This window comes from Bombus vancouverensis, chromosome 10, assembly GCF_051014615.1.
Source record: "Bombus vancouverensis nearcticus chromosome 10, iyBomVanc1_principal, whole genome shotgun sequence".
NCBI classification, from domain to species: Eukaryota; Metazoa; Arthropoda; class Insecta; order Hymenoptera; family Apidae; genus Bombus; species Bombus vancouverensis.
In genome coordinates this window covers 9,227,818-9,251,777 of record NC_134920.1, presented here as the reverse complement: position 1 = coordinate 9,251,777, position 23,960 = coordinate 9,227,818, and the positions used below count along the sequence as shown (strand labels likewise).

Genomic DNA, 23,960 nt, shown 5'->3' with positions numbered 1-23,960 from the left:
CCGTATACATTCGAAAGATCTAACGAAACCTAAGATTAAGGCGCGTTTAAAAATCGCGAGATCGTGAAAGCAAGCCAGTAATTATCCATTCTCCATCCGTACAAAAATCACTCATCAGTATCTTGTCATGCACGCAAAATTATTTTTAAAAAGAGATTATTCTCAAAGTATAAAACAAAAATGAGAAAAAGAGAGACCATAGACGCGTTTTCCTTACACGCAACGCAGTATACTCTTTGCAGACGCTTAGAAACGAATAAAAGAAAAATTCAAATAAACCAGTCTACAAATAATACGGTCAACAAAGAATAAATAAGGCTACTTAAATAAATATCATAAATTACTACGTTTCTAAATTATAAAAAAATAAATGAAAGAAACATGGTGGACGCACGCGTTAAGGAACAAATTAAAAATCGAAGGTAACCACGAAATTCTTCGAAATTTTCTCTTCGATTTCTTCTTCGAGACAAGTATGATCGTTGCTGTCTTTTTCCTCTGCTCCTTGGTTATAATTACTTAGTGATCTAATAGTGTAAGTTCGTTTAAAGAGTTTAAGCTCGGACGGAGGACGGTCCGTAATACTGTTCAGGCGGATTTTAGGGTCGAGAGATCGTATATAATATTTTCTTTTTGTAATTTTCCTTCGTCTCTTATTCCTTCGGCGATTTTTCTTGATGTTCGTCTTCGATTCTTGTTTTTCTCTTTTTTTTGTATTTTTCATTTTTTACACTTGAATGCTTTTCGTTCTCTCGACTCTGTCTTCTTGTTCGCCCTGTGTTTTAGCGCGATTTCGTGCCATGGAATTAGATATACGAATATTCGTCGTCGACGCCTAGTCGGCTCTCTTTCAACTTCTGAAATTCAAAAAAATATTCTTGATCAATTCAGTCCTTAGACAATAATTTTGGCGATTTTATAAATATCTCTCTATATCTCGAGGGGCGTTAGTTTGAAATATCATTTTTGATAATTAAAAAAATAGGGACTCGTTAAACTCTCTTTTCCTAATTACACTTTGCAAATAAAGATTCGTTATTCTTAATATGGAACGACTCTTGTTACTATTATTTGATACTATGGTTCTGAATATTAATCCATCGACGACCACGTTTTATCTCCAGTTTCATTTCATTCAGATTATCGGGTTTTATTGAATTCTATCCGAATCCTACGACTTTACGAAATTTGAAGAAATCGAAGTATTTTATACCGATAGAATAGACTATTTCTTTTTTTTTTCGATTATAGAACTTCTTTTCGCGCTTTCTATTTGTAATGAACTTCTGTGGAGGTATCTATTATTCTAATACATTCTTTTGTACCTTGATCGATAATGTTTAATAATGTTACGCTACACAACTTTCGCACACTTCATCGTATGATTCTTAATGGATTAAAATCAATTCTAGATAATCAATAACGTATATAGTACTAATAGCGTAACTCTTATGCCATCGATTCAATAATTCAATTATTACAAGTGGAAGATTAAAAAACATAAATATTCTCCTGCATGTATATTTCCATAATTAGCTTCGAGCGACAATAAAACAGTGATGTTTATAACGTATTGCGATACTTTGACGTTATCTATGTGACAGCTAATAAACCGGTTAACTACGTTCTAATCCGAGGCACGATCAATTTCACGACTATGAATATTTCTCTTTGACCACGAACGATTACCATTTCATGAAATGCAAATCGACGGTAAAACAAACATTAAAAGAAAACGATTATACATGCCGAAGAAACGAAGAAGGAATATGAATCTATCACGAGAGCACAGCACGTTTTACAATAAATTTCATGACTGTGTCTTAGGCGCGTGCCAGTGAATCGTTTCATTTTTCTTTCGCCGCAAATTATCACTAATTTTATGCCATCTAGAAAAAATAGGAATTACGTTGCTAACGCGATAGATTACCTCATGACACGAACTATGCAACTTACATAATCATGTGGAAATAGTGTTGCACGATGTTTCAATAATCTAATGAAACTGTTAGTCATTTCGAGGCGTAAATGTAACGAAAAGATTTTAGAATGAAATGGAATTTATTGGAATTTCTATTCGAAAATAGGGTATTTCTTATTTCAATTCTGAACAAGTGTTGCATAATTAAACGACAAGAATCGCACTATGTATTACCTTTACTTTAGGGAAACATAAAATGGCATAAAATTCGTTAAAAAAGTTAATATATATATCGGAATTGATCGATTAATATTCAGAATACTCGATGTTAAAATACCTAACGTAGTAAAAATACGTAATCTACGCAATCTGTAGGATTTATAGAAAATCAGAAACGTTCATAGAAAATCATTTCTTTTCCTTCGTTTTAAATCATAGATTCGATTATTTCGAACTTACCACTGGCAAAGAGAGCATCCTTTCTCCGAGCATGTTTTCATTAAGCGTGTCAGGACTGTTAGCGATAATCTTCATTATACGTTGCAGAGTTTCGAGTCTGTTATTCGTGGCGGATCTTCGTCTACGACCTCTGCAATGAGAAATAGAGCGGGCAATTAAAAAAAATGTTATAATCAGAATGAAAATTTGCACTAAAGAAAACGTGATATAAGTTCCATTGATTTTGATGGAAATTTCGCTTTAATAATTTCAATTTGTGTGGATCAGTTGTATCTATAATTAGAAATTATAATGATCAGCTGAAGATCGTAATAACCGGATGACCCACTAAAATGATCATCCGATAAAAAATTTTTGAGATTCAATGGAAGATTACGCGCGGTTCAACGTTCCCGCCATGTGTTCGAACGGAATATTCAAGCCCTTCTTCTACACGACTCCTTCTTGCTTCGTATTTCGTTTTTTCGCCGTCGTTTTTTCGTCCTTTTCTTTTTTCCTGTTCGAAGAATAAGCGCTTGGAATTTCACTCGATCACGCGTTTCACACGTGGTTGAAAGTAAAAACGAGGGTGACACGTGCTGATGGAATATACTGTCGAGCATGCATTCGTAGAGAATCATTCATCATCATACGAATTACGAATTATTCTTATCGCCGGCACTCTCGATAAGTCGTGGGAATGATGCAAGCCTCGATAATAAAATGCAATAACGCAGCACCACATAATTAACGCTCGATCATCAAACTGGTCCGCGAAAGTTAAGATTTCAACGATGATTACTACATTCACGATGTTTATGTAAATTCTTATTTTTATTAAGGTAATTAACAAAAAGAAACCTACGTTCCAGATTCTTTTCATCTATACTGCTTTATTTTGCTCGTGTGTTTTCTCGCGTCATGCGCCTTTTGCACATTTTCGCTCCTTTGAATTTTCCATAAATAGATAGGGCACTAAAAAAACAAAAAAAAAAAAAAGAAGAAGAAAAGAAAGGAAGTCATCAAGCTACAACTGTCGAAATTCTAATGATAATTGCGAGATGAAATTCTCCTGTAGCATAATAATATCAAAGATCATAGATACACGTATATCCGTGGGTCTGCGTCTAATCAAATATTCCACGCAACATTTCTAATCCGAAATGTGTTATGTATAACACACGTGGAATCTAGAATCTAATATCGACCTGTAGAATATTGATCTCGATACTACAATTCGGTGCTAAATGTTTAAGCGCCCTCGAAAGAGCATTTAAAGCAACAGAAGCGAAAGATTCCTGAATTCTCTCCAAATCCGTCTAAATTCGCACTGAGCATGTAATTTCCGAATACTGATAGCCGTCTCATCCGCGTTCTTTCAACCACTAGAGCTTCTCCGTGGCTCTCGTCACGAATTTCGACGATGAATAATTCTACACGCGGCGAGCCAGATTAGAAGAAGCCCATTGGCTAGTCACGAAACCGAGGAACACGCGAGTCCAATCGAATTTGCATCGCGAATTTCTCGCGATTCGCGCGGCACGAACTCTCTCGATCTAAGAATATAAACGCGGTTAGAACCTCTGGTTCACGTTGCAGTAAGCTTGCAGTCGAAGAACGAACGCCAACGCAGTAGGACTTGCTCCTTCGTTCTATCATCCTTTCTCTTTTCCTTTCACTTCGCGAGGAAGATCTTTCGACGTAGAGAGATCTTTTCGAATTTCAATAGTTCGTTAAAGAAGGAAGGAGATTTGACATGGTCGGCCCATTGTTTGGAAATTTCTATCTTTTCGTGTATTTCTTCACGTTTACACGCGAATGTTAAATGAAATGACAAGTAGAAGAGGACGAGGGAAATTTCTATGGACACATTCGTTCAGAGTGCGGATGTTGACGTTACGAAATTAGTAAAAAGGGAAGAGCTGTTCGTTTTAACTTTAAAGCGAATTTCCCTGAAGCCGGTCGTGTTAACGTCTGAATAAGAATTTATTCGGAAGGCATTCGGAGTAAGGTAGCGGGGTTAGACATTCTATTATCGTTTCCTTTTCCGTCGTCGCTTTTCTTCGTTCTTCCTTTACGAGGATCTCTTCGACCGTACTATTCCGCCTACGTATAGGAGCAAATATACGGACTCATGGAAGTGTTTGGCCACTTTTAGACACCTTTTATTAATATACTATGTGTGTTAGACGATACATTTTGAAATTTTACTAGCATTTTCGTCGGGCTCAACTATCACGATTCTTCTGTAATAAACTAGAATGTGAAACAAATTTGAAGAAATATATACGAATTTATAAGATACCTAGTGCAAATATTTAAACAGACAATTATTCATTATATTAATAAATCTCAAGTCTTTATGTGCTTAAGATGACTATTCATGCTGAATATACTGATCTTTTATTAAATATATATTCGCAATGAATATCTTGTAATTTCTATATACATTTTCAGATTGGTTTCAAAGTTGACCAATACAATTATTGCATTCGTGTCTCATTACAGTGCTAATGAAGTTTCAAAATATTTTATCCAACACATACAACACGGACATAAAACTTTTCAATGGTAACTGTTTATACTACTTTTACTTAAGAATTATTTCTTTTGACTGGAATAATATTACTGCTTTCATTTCAACTTTTTCCAACAAGCTCAAGTAGATGTTCCAATTTACACTCTTGCGATACTACTTTGTACAATAAAATTATAGTAATCTATTATCCCAACTTTTCCTTGGTCATATTCTATTCTGTCTCCTTCTGGAACAGAGCTGTTCTACCTGAGCTTGGCTAGGTTATAGTATGGTGCAATATAATACCCCATAGCTACATAATTTTGCATAAATTTGATAGGGTATCAGTTTACATAGGACTGTGGATATTGCTTGGAAAGTAATGTCTGATATACAAGAGAAGATGCTGGTTAATCCGAAAGAGAACACACGAAAAGAATAAACCGTTAAGCGAATTCTTTCTCTGTTGTTTCATCTTGCATTTCATTCTCGATATTGCTTTCGATATTCGCGTTGCTGTTTTTAACGCACAGTGGTCTTTTTTTAACAATCGTTTATTTTCGAACTTTATTCTTGCAAAATACCAACGAGGAGTCCATTCTTAGAACGATAACAAACGCTTTCTTTGTATTCGATTTTCAACACCTGTTCGAAACGAATGGTGCAAGTAGAAACATTTTCGTACAACGTCCATTCGAGTAGATCCCTGTGTACCTTTATATTATACGACATTTCTATCAAAATTAAATCCACGCTCTATGAAAAAAAAAAAAAGAATGAAAATATCACTTCGTGTAGTGATAACGTCAGTAACATCGGTAATAGCAATATTATCAGTAACAAAAAGTAACATCGAATAAAATAATCAAATCATCCGTATGTTTCTATTATCCCGCGCGAAGCAATACTCCACACCACCACCCGGCGAAACGAAAATCATTTTTCTTAAGAACGGTGGTGCGAAGTTAATAACGTCTCGAGAAACAACCAGTGTCCTCCGAAGACTTACTGACGACATGTCTTTTGACGTTAATAGGTCGTTCTTTCTTATCTTACGTGACTCGCCCAACCCTTTATCAGTCTGAACGGTCGAAGGTCTCGTTTGAGGGTGGTTTCCGCCCTCGTCACGCGAACACGAAGCAACAAGTTGAATTTCAATGCCGAACGTGCTATACATTTCCCGCGTATTTTTCGCCTTTCTTTCATTCGTATTTACCCTCACGAATTGATTATTTGATTGATTATTTGACATGAAAATTCGCATCAAGAGAAATTTAAAAGCGCATCCCTGGCCGTTTAGTTAGTTTCCAGCTAATACTATAAGTTTGTAGTCCAACTATTTATTTTTGAACGAATATTATAGAATGAATATCTCTTCTAGATACGAATTATAAACTTTGTTCCAACAGTTTGTAATAATACAGTTATACCGAATACGCATTCTGTTTAATCTTCTACCATCTATCGGCTAGTGCCATCATTTCAACCGTGTAGGATTTCTGTGGTTTCTGAACAAAAACGTAATCTCAGAAACGTTTAAGACTTATCCGACAATTCGGCAGTTGCATCGAATAGACGACGAAATGAAAATTTCGTGAAATATGCGCGAATTGCTTATTGACAATCTCATTTGTGTTTCCGAAGATATTAAAAGAAACAAATATTCATGTCAAAATATCGTCGAGTGGTGGATAATTTTGTTCTCTGAAATTAATATAATTTACTTATTCACGGTAATTTACGTTACTTTATATTATATTATATACAATGGAGACACGCGAAACCGTGTTTCACGAAAATCGTGATAGGAACAGAAGAGATCTATCTTTATTTATCTTCTATTTCTAACAGAAGAGATTTATCTTTTATAACTGGCAAAACAATTTTATGCGTACGATTTTGAGTTTATACGAACTTTCTTTTACCCACTAGACCCTATTGGTACGCAGTATAAGTTTTATCCCGACCTCTTCGGAAACCTTGTATTTATACCATGTTTTTTGCATTTGAATGGAACGTAAAAATTTGTGAAAATGTACCCGTGTACCTAGGGGATTGAAAATAAAGGATGCTTGGCAAGCGACGTGTTTTCCACTCGGAGATTCCTGAACCTAAAGCCAGACACGTTGCACCACCAGAATAGTTATTTCTTCTTTACTTTTTTCGTATTCTTCTCCTTTTTTTTTAAATAGATTGATATTTTTGGCACGTCTGTGTAGACGATGATACAACAGGGGCGGTTCTGTCTTCCTTCTGCTCGAAGAATTAACAAAATTCATTCGTTTCGCGTCGTACGATTCATTCGTAATCATAGTCACTGTTTCTTTTTTCTCTTTGTTTTTTGGGAGGAGGAGGAGGAAGGGGAAGCGGAGGAGAGATGGAAAAGAGTTCGTGATTCATGGTATTGTCACTCGATGATAAAAAGAAAGATTCTTTTCGTATCTCGTGGTTAACGATCACGTTGAACTCGAATGGCGATCGTTATGTAAAATCGAGTCGTGGTTCTTTCCCTTCGAGGTTATCGTTCACATAAACCAAATTTTAGAGTGACTCGTTTATGATATATATAAATATATATATATATATGGCATGATCTAATTCTCACGGTGAGCGAAGGATTCTTGAACGAACTAAACAAAATTCGATGTTTGATAATGGACTTTTATATCGATCAACTGCGACCAATCGCACGATAAATCGTTAATTTTGATTTCTCGTACTGAAATTTTAATTTCGAAGACAAAATCATATCTCCCTACATGTAAATTGCGACACTTGTTACATTTAAATTGTAATCTTGAAAATGGAATTTAGAAGTTACTTCTGATATTGAAATCATGATTTGCAAGGTGAAATTGAAGAATTGAAAATGGCAGGGATATTCTTTAAAATAACAGCGAATGCATTGAAACACCGAACCTCAACTTCGTTTCTTCTTGCTTGTTTTGTTGAACTTATAAAATGACCTGATACATTATCTCGGAGTTTCACGATTATTATCGAGCAGCTCGGAGAAAATTTGATACGAGTGACTTGTGAATGAATCTTTAATTTTAAAATAGAATCGTTGATCGTGCTAAACTTTAATAGAAAACTCAGTACGTTCATAAATATTACATTACAATTATACAATTATACATTATTAAACGTACTCGCAAAGAATTGGAAAATTAACGACCAGATTCTCTAAAAGAATAGTAGCATCTTATAAATCGTTCCCTAGAAAAAAGCTGTATTTTTGTTATTTTTTCGTTGAACTTTTCAATCGTACTGACCTATAGATACGATTTCCTTGATCTTTTTATTTTCAATATACAAATTTACTTTCTTTCTATCAAAACGGTAAAGACGAAATTAAAATTTATAGCACAAGATAAGAAGAAGAAACGAAAAACGATCGAAATTTAAGAGTCGAGTTGGAAAGCGTTCGAATTTTGGAACAGAGATGAGCGACTCTTTGCTTATCTAGTCGTTTTGCAGACGTAATAGGAAAAAATGTTATTATTAGTAACTTTGGCTTGATAAGAATAAATCAGCAGAGATAAAAGGCGAGTTTAAATAATTACAGGCTATTAAAGTAATTACTTACATCTTATCTGGATCCAACACGCCGAATGCAACTGGAACCGTCACTACTTTTCCCCTCACATTTTCCAACCCCAGAAGTGTCTCTATTTCAGCGAGTCTTTGATCCGATACACGTCTCTGACGACTACAAAACAAACGAGGATTGACTATTATTAATTATATTAACAATTACTTATAATTTATTGACGTGACAAAGGGAAATTTCAAATAAGTTTGAATATAGACAAATTAAAAAATTTGATTGAACGATTTAGATCACCGATGATGATGATACAAGGAGAAAAACGGTCGATGATCGAAGTGAAGCGTGTATTATTGACTTTCTATAATCTTTCTATAAAGATCGAATTTATCGATAGTCTGTCGTAAAAATAGGAACATAATTTTATTGTTGTCTGGTGAACGTTGGGCATATTTTGAACTATGAATTCGATAAATTTAATAATCGATAAGAACACTGGTTTGTAATCAAATGGTTATTATTAAACCACACGATACAATGTAGAATTATACAAAGTATAGGTAGAAAGTGAAAGTAGGGAAAAGATTGTAGGAGGAAGTTAGAGTAGATAGAGAAATTATCATATAAAAACCATATGATAATTTAATATAACAGATGGTTAGGTATTATTTCGGGTAGCCTTCAGAACCGGCAAATCCTAAGAATACTTCCGTATATCCTTAAATATGCGCGTATTCCCGGAACAGGTGTCTATAATTAACTCGACGCACGGTTCGGATAGATACGAGTAATTTTCCGTATCATAGAAACAAGGAAAAAGAAGAGAAGAAGGGGGAAAAGTCGATATAAGATTCCTTCAATCCCCAAAGAACGAGCTGCTATAATTAAACTCGTTGAATAATTTTCACGTATCGTAGCGTAACCTACATACTGACTCATCACGCGAAACCTCGTGTTTCCGTTCAATTTCAGGTATTATACGATTAATTGTGCGAAGTGTAAAATCAACTCAGTGACACAGTAAGATAAGAATCTTTACAACTTGACTTAAATTATTTACTTCCTCTCCATTTCTTTGTCTCTCTCTCTCTCTCTGTCTTTTTTCTATTCTCTTTACGGAAGCTATTATCTAAAAAACAGAAGAAGAGGTAAAATAAAATAAAGCTTCGAAATGACTGTTGCAACTTGTTGCATTGTATTACACTCACTGGGCGCTGTATGATAAAAATGTTAGTAGTATATAATATTTCAAATTATCTATTTTCTTTCCTTTTGTATCTTTCATTCCTTTTCTTTTCTGTTTTTTTTTTCTTTACAAGGACAGATATTTAAATTAAAAACAGAGAAGTTGAAACTATTGTTGCGCCTTGTTTAGCGAATCAGCCATTTGAAACACGCAATCGTGACATGCGAAAACCGTAATTACATCAGTAAGCAAACTTTCACGCGAAGAGCTGTGAAATCAGTGTCGCGAATCACTCTCGCAAGATCAACTGTAACTGTACTGCAGCTCCGTAGAAACTATCTTAATTGGTTAGCAGGTCGTTGTCCCTCGGCCACCTCTTTTCTTTGCAATCTGTTGCGAATTCAGTATTCACGGGGCGATCATGTAGTAGTTTCCTTGAAAATTTTACGTTCACCCTCGTTTCTGTATCCTTGTTTTTCTCATCTGCCATCAATATTTAATCACTTGCCTGTGGTATTCACGCGCGTGACTTGATTCAAGAATTAATGAGATTAATGCGACCCAAAATTAACAAAGACAAATGGAATCTGTGATTCAAATGATCGGAAAATATCCAAATTTGAGAGTCCGTTCAAAACAATTTTTCTTTTGTAGAAGTTTGTAGAAATTGGATTGGACGAGAATAGTTTATTAATAGTTTTTATATTAACTTCGTTATATGGTAAAGATACGATAAGTATAGTCGGAAAGTAGAGAAATTATGTTCGTTTAAAGGTATATCGAGAATTTTTGAAAGTTCAATTATTATTAAAGTTCCTTTAATAATTACGAAAATTTCAGTGTTATTAAATTTTATTATAAAGAGTATCGCAAACAGTGAAATTCTTATTGAACACTGACAAAAATAATTTTCCTTAGCTTTAGCTGTGAAATTTAACATTTTATGTGAATGAAAAATAACGAGAATAATAGATACACATAGTGTGCTAACAATTTCCAAATAATTTACCATCTTTGCTTCTGATTCTAAAGACCATGCGAAATAACTACATTTTCAGCAGATTCTTCAAACGAAAATAATTTTTCTCAAACTCTGCTATCTTTAGTTCTGAAACAAAATATTTGTTGCACCAGGTTCTCAATAATAAGATCTCCATGGAGATGTATGAAAAGTACTAAGTAACTCAGCGAAGAGTAGCTTCTAACAAAAAATTCACCAGGTTCACGTCCCATTCCCACGCGTTTTCCCAGCAAGATAACAGAGGTAACTTCCCCACTAAATCGTTCGACTTAAAATCCTTCGTTTCCTGTTATTTCCCGATACCCGAGGTTGTCAATGCGATAACACGGAATTCATATTGGCGACGAACGCGTAAAAAGAAGAAAAAATGGCGCGTGGTTGGTGATATTGCAAGCTGCGAGGGAATGTAATATCGCGTTTGCCGATCGTCGTCAATTTTGCCTCCTTAATCGATATGCTAATCTCCGTACACACGTGAAACAAAGCTCTCGTTATCTTCTGACGGCGTTATCGTTGTGCATGGGAGTTGCATAGAGGAAGGCAGGCATTACAGGGAAAAGAGGAAACAAAAAAGAAAGAACACGGCCATAATGAAGATCCGTCGATTTATCCTTCAACCATCGAAGATTCCCCTTTTGCCAAGCTCTGAGGGATTGGTCGATATGTAACGCGATTTCAGGTGGATATCAGATACGACAAATGTAACCAATCGAAACTAGATCGATAAAATTAATCGGGCAGATAAAAATCGCGATCGAGGATCGGTCGAGCTCGTTTGACGTCGTACTGGGATTTTTCCTCGAACAAAGAGGGCAGGCTTTTTGGTAAACGCATATTTACGATCAGATGAGTTTCGAGATTACATTTTGCGTTATGTGTTTGGTTAAATTTGAGTGGATGATCATTGATTTGGTTCAGGATATTGGAAGAACAGAGTGATGAATAGAGTGGAAGAATAGGCGTGAGCTGGATAAGCTTATAGAGGGTTTTTTGTAGTTTCACGTGGGCGTGCAACAAGTTGAAGAAGGTTTCCATTCTTATGGATAAAGTGGTGAAACTGACAATGAGGAGATTTCTGCTACTAGCTTTGTGTGTATACTACGAAATTTTCATCGCTTGTAATATTTCATCTTCGTGACATTGCTTATTAAAATACCTGTGCGTCAAGAAATAGAGAAATATCGTTCTAACAGTCGCTTTTGCATGTCCAAAAAAAACAAACGTCTAAAAATTCGCTTTCAACATACGGAGATACTTTTGCACGAAGAGATTTAAAGACTAATCGATTTTTCAAAAAATGTAAAGGAAGTCCGCCTAAAGTTAAGAAAATCCCGATATCTAAGTTGTCCGATACATCTGCGATTCCACGTTCTAGAACCGTTCCAGAAGAGAAACACCCAAAACCAGCAGAGAAATCCGCACGCGAAACTTTTCGCACAAAGTTCTGACTCTTACCTGAGCAGAGAGGGTGGCCTGGCGTGCGTCGTTTGTGGCATCAGAATCACGTTTAGGACACACAACACCATCAACGTGACAAGCAGACTCGTATTCGCTGCCATTATTTGTATCTTTCAACGAGGACGAAGATGAAAAATAATTAAACAAGAAACGAAACGTAGCCGAAGAATCGGATATATTCCTCAACGACTCGATGGTTTGACACGATTCTTCTTGCACAGTGTCTCCTCGCACTTCTGTTTCTTCAACCGGTCCACAGAATCGAACTTGTCTCGAACAACGGTTAACAACTGTTTAATCGCCACGTAACTCTCGGCAATTTATCGTGATCGCGATTTTTTTCTTTCTACCAATATCTGACCCTATTCTTGTCGCTTTTGTCTCTTGGTGAACTGTAGCGTAGCTTCGTCCGCTTCCAGCATATATACTCGAAGGAGAGTGCCGGCTGCGCCCCCTCCACTCAGCTTGTAGCCTATACCCCACTCGATCCGAATCCTCCCTCGCGTTTCTTTCCGCGAGGAACTGCGACCCTTTTCCCTGGATCCACCTTTTCATCCTTCTGTCTCGGTCTTATCGTCGTTCACCGAGCGAGAAAGAAAAAGATACGAGATGATAATCAAGAGAGGTTTGACTTCCACCTTTCGTCGGATTCGCGTATCCACCAATCACGCGGGATTCTCGCTCGGTCACGGTGCAACCACGTGACGTGACCAAATCTGCTCGAAATTTTTCGGGAACGTGATTGCCCACGATGATGCGTTTCTTAAATCATTAGAGTGTCATACGTGCGTGGAGAAGGTTGGATTGCTCGATTTTCGTTTCATTCGGCTTACATTCTGATTTCGTCATGCCATGCTCGGTTCGATCCTGCTATTTCTCCTTGAGATTTTGCACAGTCTTTTGGAACATTCTATAGAACTTTTTCGGGGAGCGTGATTGGCCTCGATGCGTTTTTTAGATCTCTAAAGCGGAACACAGTATCGAGCTTTGAAGTTGGACTGTTCAATTTTGGTTTCATTTGGCTTTCATCACACCGTGATCGGTTTTGGTCGATCTATTCCCGCTTGAGATTTTTTAAAATTCCGCTGAGAATTTTGGGAAGTTTCATGGAATTTTCAGGGATGATTGTTTACGATGAGTTTTTTAAATCCTTAGAATGTCGAGGTCATGCTGTTCGATTTTCTTTCGATATTGCGCTGTGATAGTCTGGTCTCCGGTCTACTTGAGGTTTCTAGGAATTTTACGAAGAAATTTAGGTATCATAGAAACAGAATATCAATCTATCAAGCCTATAAAGCTTCTTCAGCTCTATTTTCTTGATGAATGCAACAGGGTCGTTCACAGTAGCGATCCCCTGACAGTTTCGTACAACAAATTTTCTACGATTTCTACGTAAACCAAAAAATCGACGATATTAAATATAAATTCAAGTGAAGCTTCTCATTACAGCAAAATGGGACTGGTTTAAGGTTTCGTTGGACGAATTAGTCGTGATGAATCATCAAAGAGACTTATTTTAGATCAAACTTATTGTTAGTTGGAGTCTTAGAGAATTGCTAAAACTGACGAAATAATCTACTCGGGATGTAAAAGGTGAGAGTTTGAAACTCTGCGTGACGTCGAAGAGTTACGTCTTGGAAATTCGAAGAAAGAGAAACGTAGGTGTTCTGAATGACTCCTTGCAAATGTAGATTGATTGTCTCTGAATCTAGGATAGTCTACGAAAAAGTAAGGTGAAAGGGATTTCATAATATCAGACGTCAACGATGGCTCGATGATTCGGTGTCCACTTATCTTACGAGAAGATACGCCTCTTAACATGTTCTTGGCCGTGTATTAATCGCGTTCAGGAAATGATATAGTTACAGACTTGATTATGTTCGAATTGAACGAATATCATTTGTCACATACAATTTTTTATGAAACCAATATTTAATGCTTCAGGAGTTTGAATAACATAAAATAGTATGCACACAATCTTATTTCTACAGTATTATAAGATCTCTGTTCAATTTCTTTTCTTTCTTTAATTTACATATAATGTTGGAGCATTTAATATATACAAATTTTTGTATATATTGAATTTCACCGACTATGGTGCGCATAATAATATTTTGTCATACAAAATATATTATTCTTTCGTTGTAAACGAAATTGCAAATTTCTCTGAATTATAAACTAATTGATTATCCTATCTGATATAAAATTGCAAAACTACGAGAAGGAAGCTTATAGCCTGTAACTTATAACTTGTTAATTTATTAGTATTATTGATTGGTAAGCTATTGTACAACAGAACCCTGATAACATTTCTTTGGGAAAAAAGTATAATTACGTGTCATACGTAACACAATTGCTATATTTTTCAGTGTAAATGCATTGTGTCTCAGATGAAGAATCTCGTGAATGATTTATAATTTCGTCTGAAACAACCACATTTCGTCATTATATTATTTATGCGACATAGAATTGGAATGCGGAATTCAGACAGATTGTCGTTGCTCGTCTGTTAACTAACTCATTTTTCATATTTTTCCATTGAACGTAAGAATGATGCAATCATAGTTGTTATCATGTTTAGTTCCGACTTATTTGCTTAAACCAGCGTTTTCTAATTGTCAGCACTCAGCTATCTCAATATTTTTTTATGTTCAAGACAATGATCTAACATAATGTGACAAAGTAATTCCTCGATATTGAAATATTAAGTTTCTAAAGACTCAGGTCCAAAATTTCACAAGTAATAACTAAGAGCGTCTGTCTAAATCATTATTTTCATAAATTTCTAGACCAAACATTATTTTCTAAACTTCTAGATATTTTATTCGCCATATTTTCATAAATTTCTCATAAATCCATAAATTTCTGTTCATAAATATAATCGCGCGTAATATATAGCAACCTTCAATGCGACCGAGATATTTTTCTACTTCAGTCGCGAGCTAAACTGTTTCACATTAGGAGCACCACTCTATCAGACTTAAAGCAGCGAGTCACAGAGATTCCGTGACGTTCTATGCTCCATAAATCGCAACCACGTTGCACCAGATCCGTTCGTTTCTCGGAATCGTTTTCCGTATATCCCACGATCGACTAACGTAAACGCTGCGAGAATAATTCCTACGAACTAGGGGAATCACTGTTCGTTAATCAGGTATTCGATGTACATATTTATTGATCCACCCACTATCCGTCCAGCTGAGTTTTTGTTCGTCGGTTTCGTTATTTTTATATATATACTTTCCCTGTACTCTTATTTTTACTCTTTTATTGGTCTATTACTCCTTATCATATGATTCCGTTATTTTTTGTATTTCTCTTCTTTTTGTTTCCTTTTTTATTTCGTTGCTCTTTTATTTTTGTCTTTTTCATTTCTTCATATCTTCATTTCCTTTGATTACATTTCTCATGATAACGTTTCATATTGCGTGCCGAATGAAAAGCGAGTAGAATGGGCAACCAGAACGCACAGATGCGAATGCAGAATCGTCCAGCCTTGTAATCGACGATATATTCTTAAGGTAGATTATTTTTGGGGAAAAGAAGGCATTGTTCCTTGCCAGATGACCTTTCTGCCACGAACTTGGAGGCGTCGTGCATTTTCAGTGGTTCATAGAGGCATCTGCGTTTCTGCCGTATTCTTTCCCTCCATTTTCGAGAAATCCATGATAAATATGGTGTTTCCCCATGAATCCTTCCCAGAGATATCTGTGTATCCGATAAACAGTGTAACTTTTTACCCAATTATTTCTGGGAACGATATCTGGTTTTGGAACGCACTGCAATAATTATAGGAATACTTCAGTGCCGAATTTCAGCTAAGAGAGAGAACGATAATAATTTTGGCAATTTGGAGAATCGTTTGAGATCTCGAAAACTCTTAGCGATCTCGTCAATCGTGTTAAAGGACTTAAATCGTCTGCATTGTTTCGAACCTGCCATGAACAATGCTTTTGTACTATATAAATGCATCGTATAATTAAAAATGATATTTATTTAATTGTTTTATTCAATTATAAATTAAATTCGCTCTTTCAAACGATATTCAGACGCGTCTAAATCATTAAAAAAACATTGCAAAAAATCTTCTTCATTTTCTCAAAGATATTAATTTGTATCGCCTATTGCGATATTCTAAGCTTAATTTGCAATTAAACACTTAACTCTAACATACACTGTATGTTAGTATGTAAGTTTGTCACTTGCCTTGTAACTTACACTCCATTTTTTTTTTTAACAACATAACATACTCGTGTATTTATATCTTTAATATCTTACATTATTAGTTACTTATCACTGTAGCCTTGTATTTAATTATTATATCGGTATCAAGTAATCTACGAGTATTTACATAAAGCAATTTCCACAGTACAATCTTAAGCAAAGAAATAAAATTGTTAACATATCGATATGGCTTCAAACTCGCGCACATATTTAATTTTGAAGTTCCATCGTATTATGGAGGGTTGAAATAGTTTAAAAAAATGTGTGTTTCATGCTCTGCATTCGGCTATATTCTTTCCTTTTGTTCTTTTAGTAAAACTATCAATTACGAATGACTATAGACAATTCAATGAACTTAGAATGATGGAATGGGCCCAAGCTTTTACGTCATTGAGAAAAACTTGAGAAAATTTCCCAAATTATCGAAAGCAAGTTATCGTCATTGCTATTACATAGACGTGATTCATTCTCGATTGCGTACATAGTGAAGTGCTAAAATCTGAATGTTTCTTCAATATCTACAACGTGTAAACGTTCGATTGAGTACATTACTCTTCAAACTAGGTAGCTAAACTCACATACGTTTTTCACGTAACTTGATAAAATATTGAGTAATCCTCTGAAATGTATATAACGGATAAAGTTTTTTCATAATCGTTGTTCGGTTTTATCTTTCACAAGGTCTTCGAGATTAACTAATTGCTTATAATGGTTTCTTCCATGCTCTTCGAATACTATATTCCGATAAATGCAAATGCTCTTGGAAGATAGGAAAAATATACTTAGACTCCAGTGCATCAGATCAATTTTCTTAAGATATACGTTTCTCTTCTAGTTTATTGAAAGCTAACTGTATCTGTAATCATCGTTTTCATTATTACTTAATTACCCCGAAGGAGTATTTAAAAGTGATGAACTTGTGTATTTAATTAAACTACAGATAGAACTGAAAGTTAAATTTGTGACAGAAACATTTGTGTGCCTCCGGACATTTATGAATACAAAATTTTAACTATATGCATAGTGTTTCCTCATTAATTTATTTCTTAAAAAAAGATGCATTTGTGTCATTCTTTTATTTTGTTCACCGAGCCCTTCATTGAATTATATTGGACAGACCGTATCTCATATTTATTAAACCATTAAATTAAAACTATAGAAGATCCCAAAAGCGTAGTAATTCAAATCACCATAAAATTCTCCAAAAATCAAATTACTACAAATAAAGTTTACATGCTCGAATGATAGTATATTTCGAAGATATATCTTAGCATATTTTGTTTTCTAAAAACGAGATTATAATGGGCCGAAAATGGCCATGTTATACTTAATGCAACTGTACGAGGGCACGAACTAACGATACTAACGCGTTTCTTTTGCAAAATGGTTTTATATCATTACGAACGAAATTCACTTGAACGAGAGGAGTTGCTCGAAGTTCGACGTTCGATGGTTAAGCTTATAACGTTTCAACCGGCTCCGTAAGAACTAGAAATCGGATGAAAGTCTTGTGCAATGGCTTTCCTAGCCAGCGATGTACTTGAAATTCCTCGCACGCGTTATCTGCTTCACTTTTAGCATCGAGAACCGTTAATTTCGTCGATTACTATGATCTATGTTAACCTTTCGCGACACTGTTGCGCTTCGATAATTTAAACGACGGCTCACGCTTAATGATTTCCTATATGAAATAAAAATAATCACGATGCAACATAGATACAAATATCTCGAATAATATTTCATTTTTAATAACGTTACACGAATTGCGTAGAAATAATTCACGAAATTCTTTGCAATTTAATTGTCTTGTTAATATTTTCGTCAGTCGAAAAATCGAGAAAAAACGGGGGAAAAAAGGAAAACATTCTTTTATTTATTCTTTCTTAGAGAAATATAGATTCTCTTCCTGCTATACATATACCTTTACTATTTTATCTTTTAAAAAAATTAGTCAGCACGAAACTAATACAGATAATAACTATACAAATAATTATGATAAAACTTCTCAACAGATTGCCTAACATTGGACCATTAGAGATGGATGAACTGACTGTATATTCAATGTCAGAATCTTAGAGCGCTTTAAATATGCGTTTCCAGCTATGTTCTAACAGTTCATAAATTTTCTGGAATGTCAGTCATTCATCATAGACACGCATGGAACCGAGTTATACAAATGCACATGAATGATCTAGGCATGTTCCTCGTTTCGATTTAAATTCAGTGAAGCATTTGATCCCAGTTACAAAAAGAAAGGCAAAGAATAAAAGACTTAAATCGCAGAGAAACATTCTTCTACCATAATGTTGAAAATATAACGGAGAATATCACGTTTGATCGAATTACTTGGGATGTTTAAATATACTTATGTACAATAGTATATCTGTTCAGAGAGGTTGGTAATTCGTGAGAAACGAAACCGCCTCCAAAGTTCCTGTTTCGTATTCAACCTTCCCTAAGGCGTCTCAAACGATCTACCCGGATTTCCCGATGAGTAACAACGTCAGCAAAGCTTATAACGCGAAACTCCCGGACTATCCCGCTGGTCGTTTCTCCTCTATGATCAGTGACGTAAAAGACCTCGTGACAAGAGTGGAAATCACCGGTTTGCCTTCGATGGAATCGTGATCAGCCGATTGTGTGATTAATGAGATATAGGATAGTATACGATAAATCGACACCGTTATTTACCTGTTGCTGCACTCGTATTCTACATACATACGACGTGCACGATAAGCGACCATCCGTTTCTCGTTCAATGGTTTTCCGACGATTCTAAGCAGACGCCACGATTATAGTGTCGATAATCGTTCGAAATTTCAAGTGGGATTAATCACCAATAATGATAATACATTTTATCGCTGATAATCAAGTAAGCAATTGCTACACATATTTCATTTTTCTTATTTTTCTTCAGGTTATTACCTGTTTACTTCCCGTCACAGATGTTTAATACGTTCGCTATCATTATACGTTGCCTATAACAGCATATATCAGGAATATCTGATAGATTCGAGATAAGTTTGGCTACGTTTGGAAATTTCATTTGTCCATTGTGTTCAATGAATCATGCACATAGTAATTCTTGCCAGAAGAAATCTATTGTCGATGATCGTTAAGTGAACATTTACAAAGTAAGTTAATCGCCATTAGGGAATTCCTTGATTTTATTATCTGCTTATATACGTGATTGGCGTTTAATTTTCCAAAAGACGATATTTTTGTGCACATGTCTTTTTAATACAAAAGTATGAATAATTGTAGGTATTCTGTGATGAATGCTGAGCAACAATGTTTGTAACGCCATCACTAGAATAAATTTAGGCAAATTTATACTTTCATATCTAATTAGATAAGTGGAATTTAGATAGAGGATTGTTTTACATAGTGGTAATAATAAGATTATACTATATTCGACGAATGAGACAGATACAGTTGAACATTTCAATTAAGATCCAACTTCTTAAAAGAAATATATTTTATTAACAAGTTTAGTGTGTTTCTCCTTAATTTTCTTTGGTATTCCATACGAGATAGTACTTATTCAAAAATTTAATCATTTGGTAGAAGTCTTAACTTTATCTTCTAATTCAATCATCTTAGGACAATCTTTATACTTGATAGATAATAAAATTTCATATCAATATCATTCATGCTACTATGATGACGTACAAGAGTTTCACTGAGGCAATTTATGTTATCCACATTTTTCTTATGCGGTATATCTTCATTTCTCAAGTACTTCCGGAAATTGTTGAAATAAAATCGTCATATTATAACTATTGTTCAAGTTTCGTATTAGACAGTTGTCACAACTAACATATTGAAAACGATAGTAGCGGCTAGTGTCTCGTACATTGGAATTTTACAGGAGGAATGCCTCGGAAAAGTTATGCTCGTCGACCGACACTCATCCGGAATGCGAAGTTATTCCATTTAAAAGTTTCCGATCGACTTTACAACGTTGAAATAGTCAACGTAGTTTCCCCTTCAATGCAACATTTCAACCATATACGATCTTTTTCTCCTATCTTGTCATTGACTCTGGAAGATCCTATTGAATTTTTCTCATCGCAAGGGAACAATTTTCCAATCTTCAAATTTTGTGGTATCTTCGGATTACTTTCCAAAAATCGAAAGAAACGATTCTCATCCATTTGGAACTTGAATTTCTTTCGGATCAATGGGGAAGTAATTTGGAAAATTCCGTCAATAAGAGAACATAATTTTTCAATCTTCGAGTTTTGCTCAAACTCCAAATGATTCCTTAGAATGGTGAATCCTAATTGATCGGAATTTTTCAGGAAATCACGACCATGGAAATTTCTTAGGTTAAAAATTCTTGTTTCTTACACAATATCCATACTTGTCACGTCTTACTCATTCGACTCGGTCAGTTATCCGTGGGAACGTCGATTGATAAGCTACTAGAAAAAATATAGAAGATAGTAATTACGTAAAATATACACACACACATATATATATATATCTGCTTTGCTTCAAATTATTCACTGTCCAAAATAATTCAGTTCCAACTATATCTGGACTAGTCTCTTTGATCTTTGGTACACCACCAATCTTCATCAAATTATAATACCTATTATCTAACAATTGATTTATAATTAGAAATATTTCATTAGACGTATACTAGACATAACTAGGGAATATGCAATCGTTATTCATTCGACTTAGATAAAAGTCAGACGGCACTTTAGTTCGAAATTCGTAGCGTTATTTTTTCCTATCATGCCTCTGTCAAGTGATTCCAGATCGCTTCAACGATATGACGCTGTTTATTGAAACGGAAATTTCAAACGACATTAATCCATTTCTGAATTCAAATTTGTACGATTTGAATGCAATTGTTTCAGTACAAATTGTTAAAATATCTGTTCTGTATTTGGACATTGATTAACATTCTACAAGAGAATTCCTCCTCGATTGACGTCTTTCTAGATGCAAATAAAAAATATGAAACAATAAGATTCGATACGTTGAATGAAAAGTACATTTGGAGTTGCTGAATTCCTAGAAAACTTTAATAAAAGATGTGAAACATCGTATTGGAACTCGCCACTGTTCGATATGAAAATGTTCGTAGGCGTGCTCTGTGAAGGAATTCGAAAATGTTGATGGCCTGTTATTGGCGCACGTGGTATCCTCGTTGGAAAATTGACTGCTAAACGGAACACAAACTCAAACGTTAAAATCGACGGTTCAATCAAAGCCATCGAAAAATTATAGTGCAAAATATCGCAAAATATTGACAGCTCGCTACGAAACGGTCAATTACTTCCTACAATGTGTGTAAGAAACGACTTAATTAAAAAAAACAAAAATACAAGGGGAAGAATTATAAAGTTTGAACTAAAACTCGACTTTACGAATTTATATCTTTGGATAATATTTACATATTCGCTTCACAGTGATCTCTAATAGAAAATAAAATCTGGACCTTTTGCCCTTATTTTGTATCAAAATAACCAGCCTATTTTTACTTTCGTGTTTTCCCGTTTTCTGGAAATTCACGAATATACCATCCTCGTGAAACAGCGTGAACCGCCATAGTGACACGCTGCACGCACAAAGGCGTCACAGTTTTAGCAGTATCGACGTGTAAGAATACGTAGGCTCGTTAACACGTCGTATCAACAAACAACAGCGTGTTATTTCTCGGCATACGTGACTACTTCAGCGTCACATGACGTGGAAGCTACCGGCCTTACTCAGAAACTGACGTTGTAATGTGCAAAACATTATTATATAGATATAATATTGTGCGTTCAGACAAGTATCCATCATGGTGTATTTTTAACGTGTATTTTTTCGTTGTATTGACGAACATTGTTTAATACTAAAATTGCAATCTTAATGATCCCATATTCTTCCTCTCGTCATCCTGTACGTGTAAAAATTACTGTATAGCAGAATGGCCATTTTCAGTATGTAACAGGTGTTACTAATAGGTGTGATAGATCAAATTGGCGATTTTCAAACTGATAAAGTGTTTGAAAATGTTGGATTGTTTCTGAGCAGTATAAAAATACTTAAAGATATTCTGACGTAACGAGATGGGTATGTTGCAATGATGTACAAAATTGAGTAAAATAACTAAATAAATTGCATCAGATTGCACTTGATGTTGACAGCTGTGTTGAATGATATACGAGAGCGATATTAAATTGCGTAACGAGATTGGAAGAGATTGTTGTCAAAAGCTATAATTCATTGAGATTAAGAAGCGATGGATTAAAGGTATTAAACGATTAAAGTGTGTGAAGTGTTTGAAGTGAAGTATCTGAGAATTGCGGCTTACACGACAATATAAATATGTTTTAGCGATAATACACACGAATTCTTTTTTTTTTTTTTTATTGAGTGTTTAAAGACACATGCGCTTTCTAAGATTATTAGTGAACAAGGTAAGAATGGGAGATACATATTTCTGATTGGTGCTAAAGCAGCGATTGATATACAAATATTGTTATATATAATAATTAATATTCCGCTAGAATATGGGGCACTACCTTGTATATGTAGCTGAAATATTTTGTATATAAAGATAGAGAGCATCTTGTCACATGTCGAGCTTCAATGTATTTTTCTATGTTGTACTTAGCAACCTGATTTACTCACGTTCTGTTAATAATACGCATACATCGATCCATTCTAGCGGTTGTCAGTAAATGTCATCGACGACACGTTGAATAAAATTTAAATAAAATAAGAAGAAATTAATTATACTAAAAAATTAGGAATATTTTATAAAGGAGATACGAAGAAAATGTATTTCGTCAAAATCTTTTTTGGAATTCTTAATATTGCGATATGTAACTGGTTGAAAACTGATCAACATTTCGTTGTCCGATTGTAGGAAGTGCGTGAGAACTTTCGGGACTGATTTTTAGACCATCCTGTATATCAAATACTCAGCTTTTTATTATCAACGAATCCTGCTCTAAAACTACTCGGCGATCTCAGACTTATAAATCACTTACAGAGATCACAAAAATGAAAGTCGTAGAGGCATTCGATTCTAACGAACAATAGTAATAAAAAGATGAATAGGAAGGAGCAATAAAGTTTCTCATGAAAAAAGAAAATTCTCCACACTCGTTTATTTAACTTGGTAAACCCATAAACGTATAAATGTTCGCTAAATCGTACATAATAGCACGATTGCCTTTACACCGCAACTTTTATTATAATAACTCCTTTTACGACACATAACGCTCAAATAGGCGAAAAACAACATACCGAAAACATAATCGCAATATCTTCAAATTTCCTGTTAATGCACAAAAATCTAAATGACAAAACAGTTACGATGTCGTCGAGGAAGAAATTGAAAGTAACCATTTATGTTGACATCGCGCGAGAAGAAAATGACAAAATAAAAGGAAAAGCGTGCAAATTTGCAAATAGAGCGAGATTTATCATCTAGACTCTATTGTTTATTTATTTACACCGACGTTATCATAACTGAATTATCACACGAATGATACAAAGAAGTCGGAGTGCATGTTTATTTGATTAAATAGAATAACCCCCAGCGTTGCAGATAAAATGTTAAATAGGTCCATGTATATCGCTATGTTTAATATTTACAATAATAGCTGCAACGCTTGTTGTTTTTTCGATTTA

At 34.9% G+C, this 23,960-nt stretch overlaps 2 protein-coding genes across 2 annotated transcripts in view; one reads left to right on the top strand and one right to left on the bottom strand.

Moving 5' to 3' along the window:
* The window catches only part of LOC117157062 (putative fatty acyl-CoA reductase CG5065), a 46,324-nt gene that overhangs the window by 9,637 nt on the left and 12,727 nt on the right, over nucleotides 1-23,960 (top strand). The gene's annotated exons all lie outside the window — the stretch shown is intronic.
* On the bottom strand, nucleotides 626-12,474 carry LOC117157064 (uncharacterized). The gene is made up of 4 exons (XM_033334752.2): nucleotides 12,090-12,474; nucleotides 8,467-8,589; nucleotides 2,381-2,510; nucleotides 626-857 (listed from the first exon to the last, which is right to left on the bottom strand). The coding sequence occupies exons 1-4, from the start codon at nucleotides 12,191-12,193 to the stop codon at nucleotides 807-809; spliced, it is 408 nt and encodes a 135-aa protein (XP_033190643.2). The 5' UTR covers nucleotides 12,194-12,474; the 3' UTR covers nucleotides 626-806.

Bases quoted from the DNA above. Each gene is read 5' to 3' on its own strand.
- LOC117157064 (XM_033334752.2), bottom strand. From the start codon at position 12,193: ATGGCAGCGAATACGAGTCTGCTTGTCACGTTGATGGTGTTGTGTGTC. The intron at 2,511-8,466 runs GTAAGTAATTAC...TTCTCATTGCAG, and splicing joins GTGTTGGATCCAGATAAGAT to AGGTCGTAGACGAAGATCCG. The intron at 858-2,380 runs GTAAGTTCGAAA...TTTGAATTTCAG, and splicing joins GGATGCTCTCTTTGCCAGTG to AAGTTGAAAGAGAGCCGACT.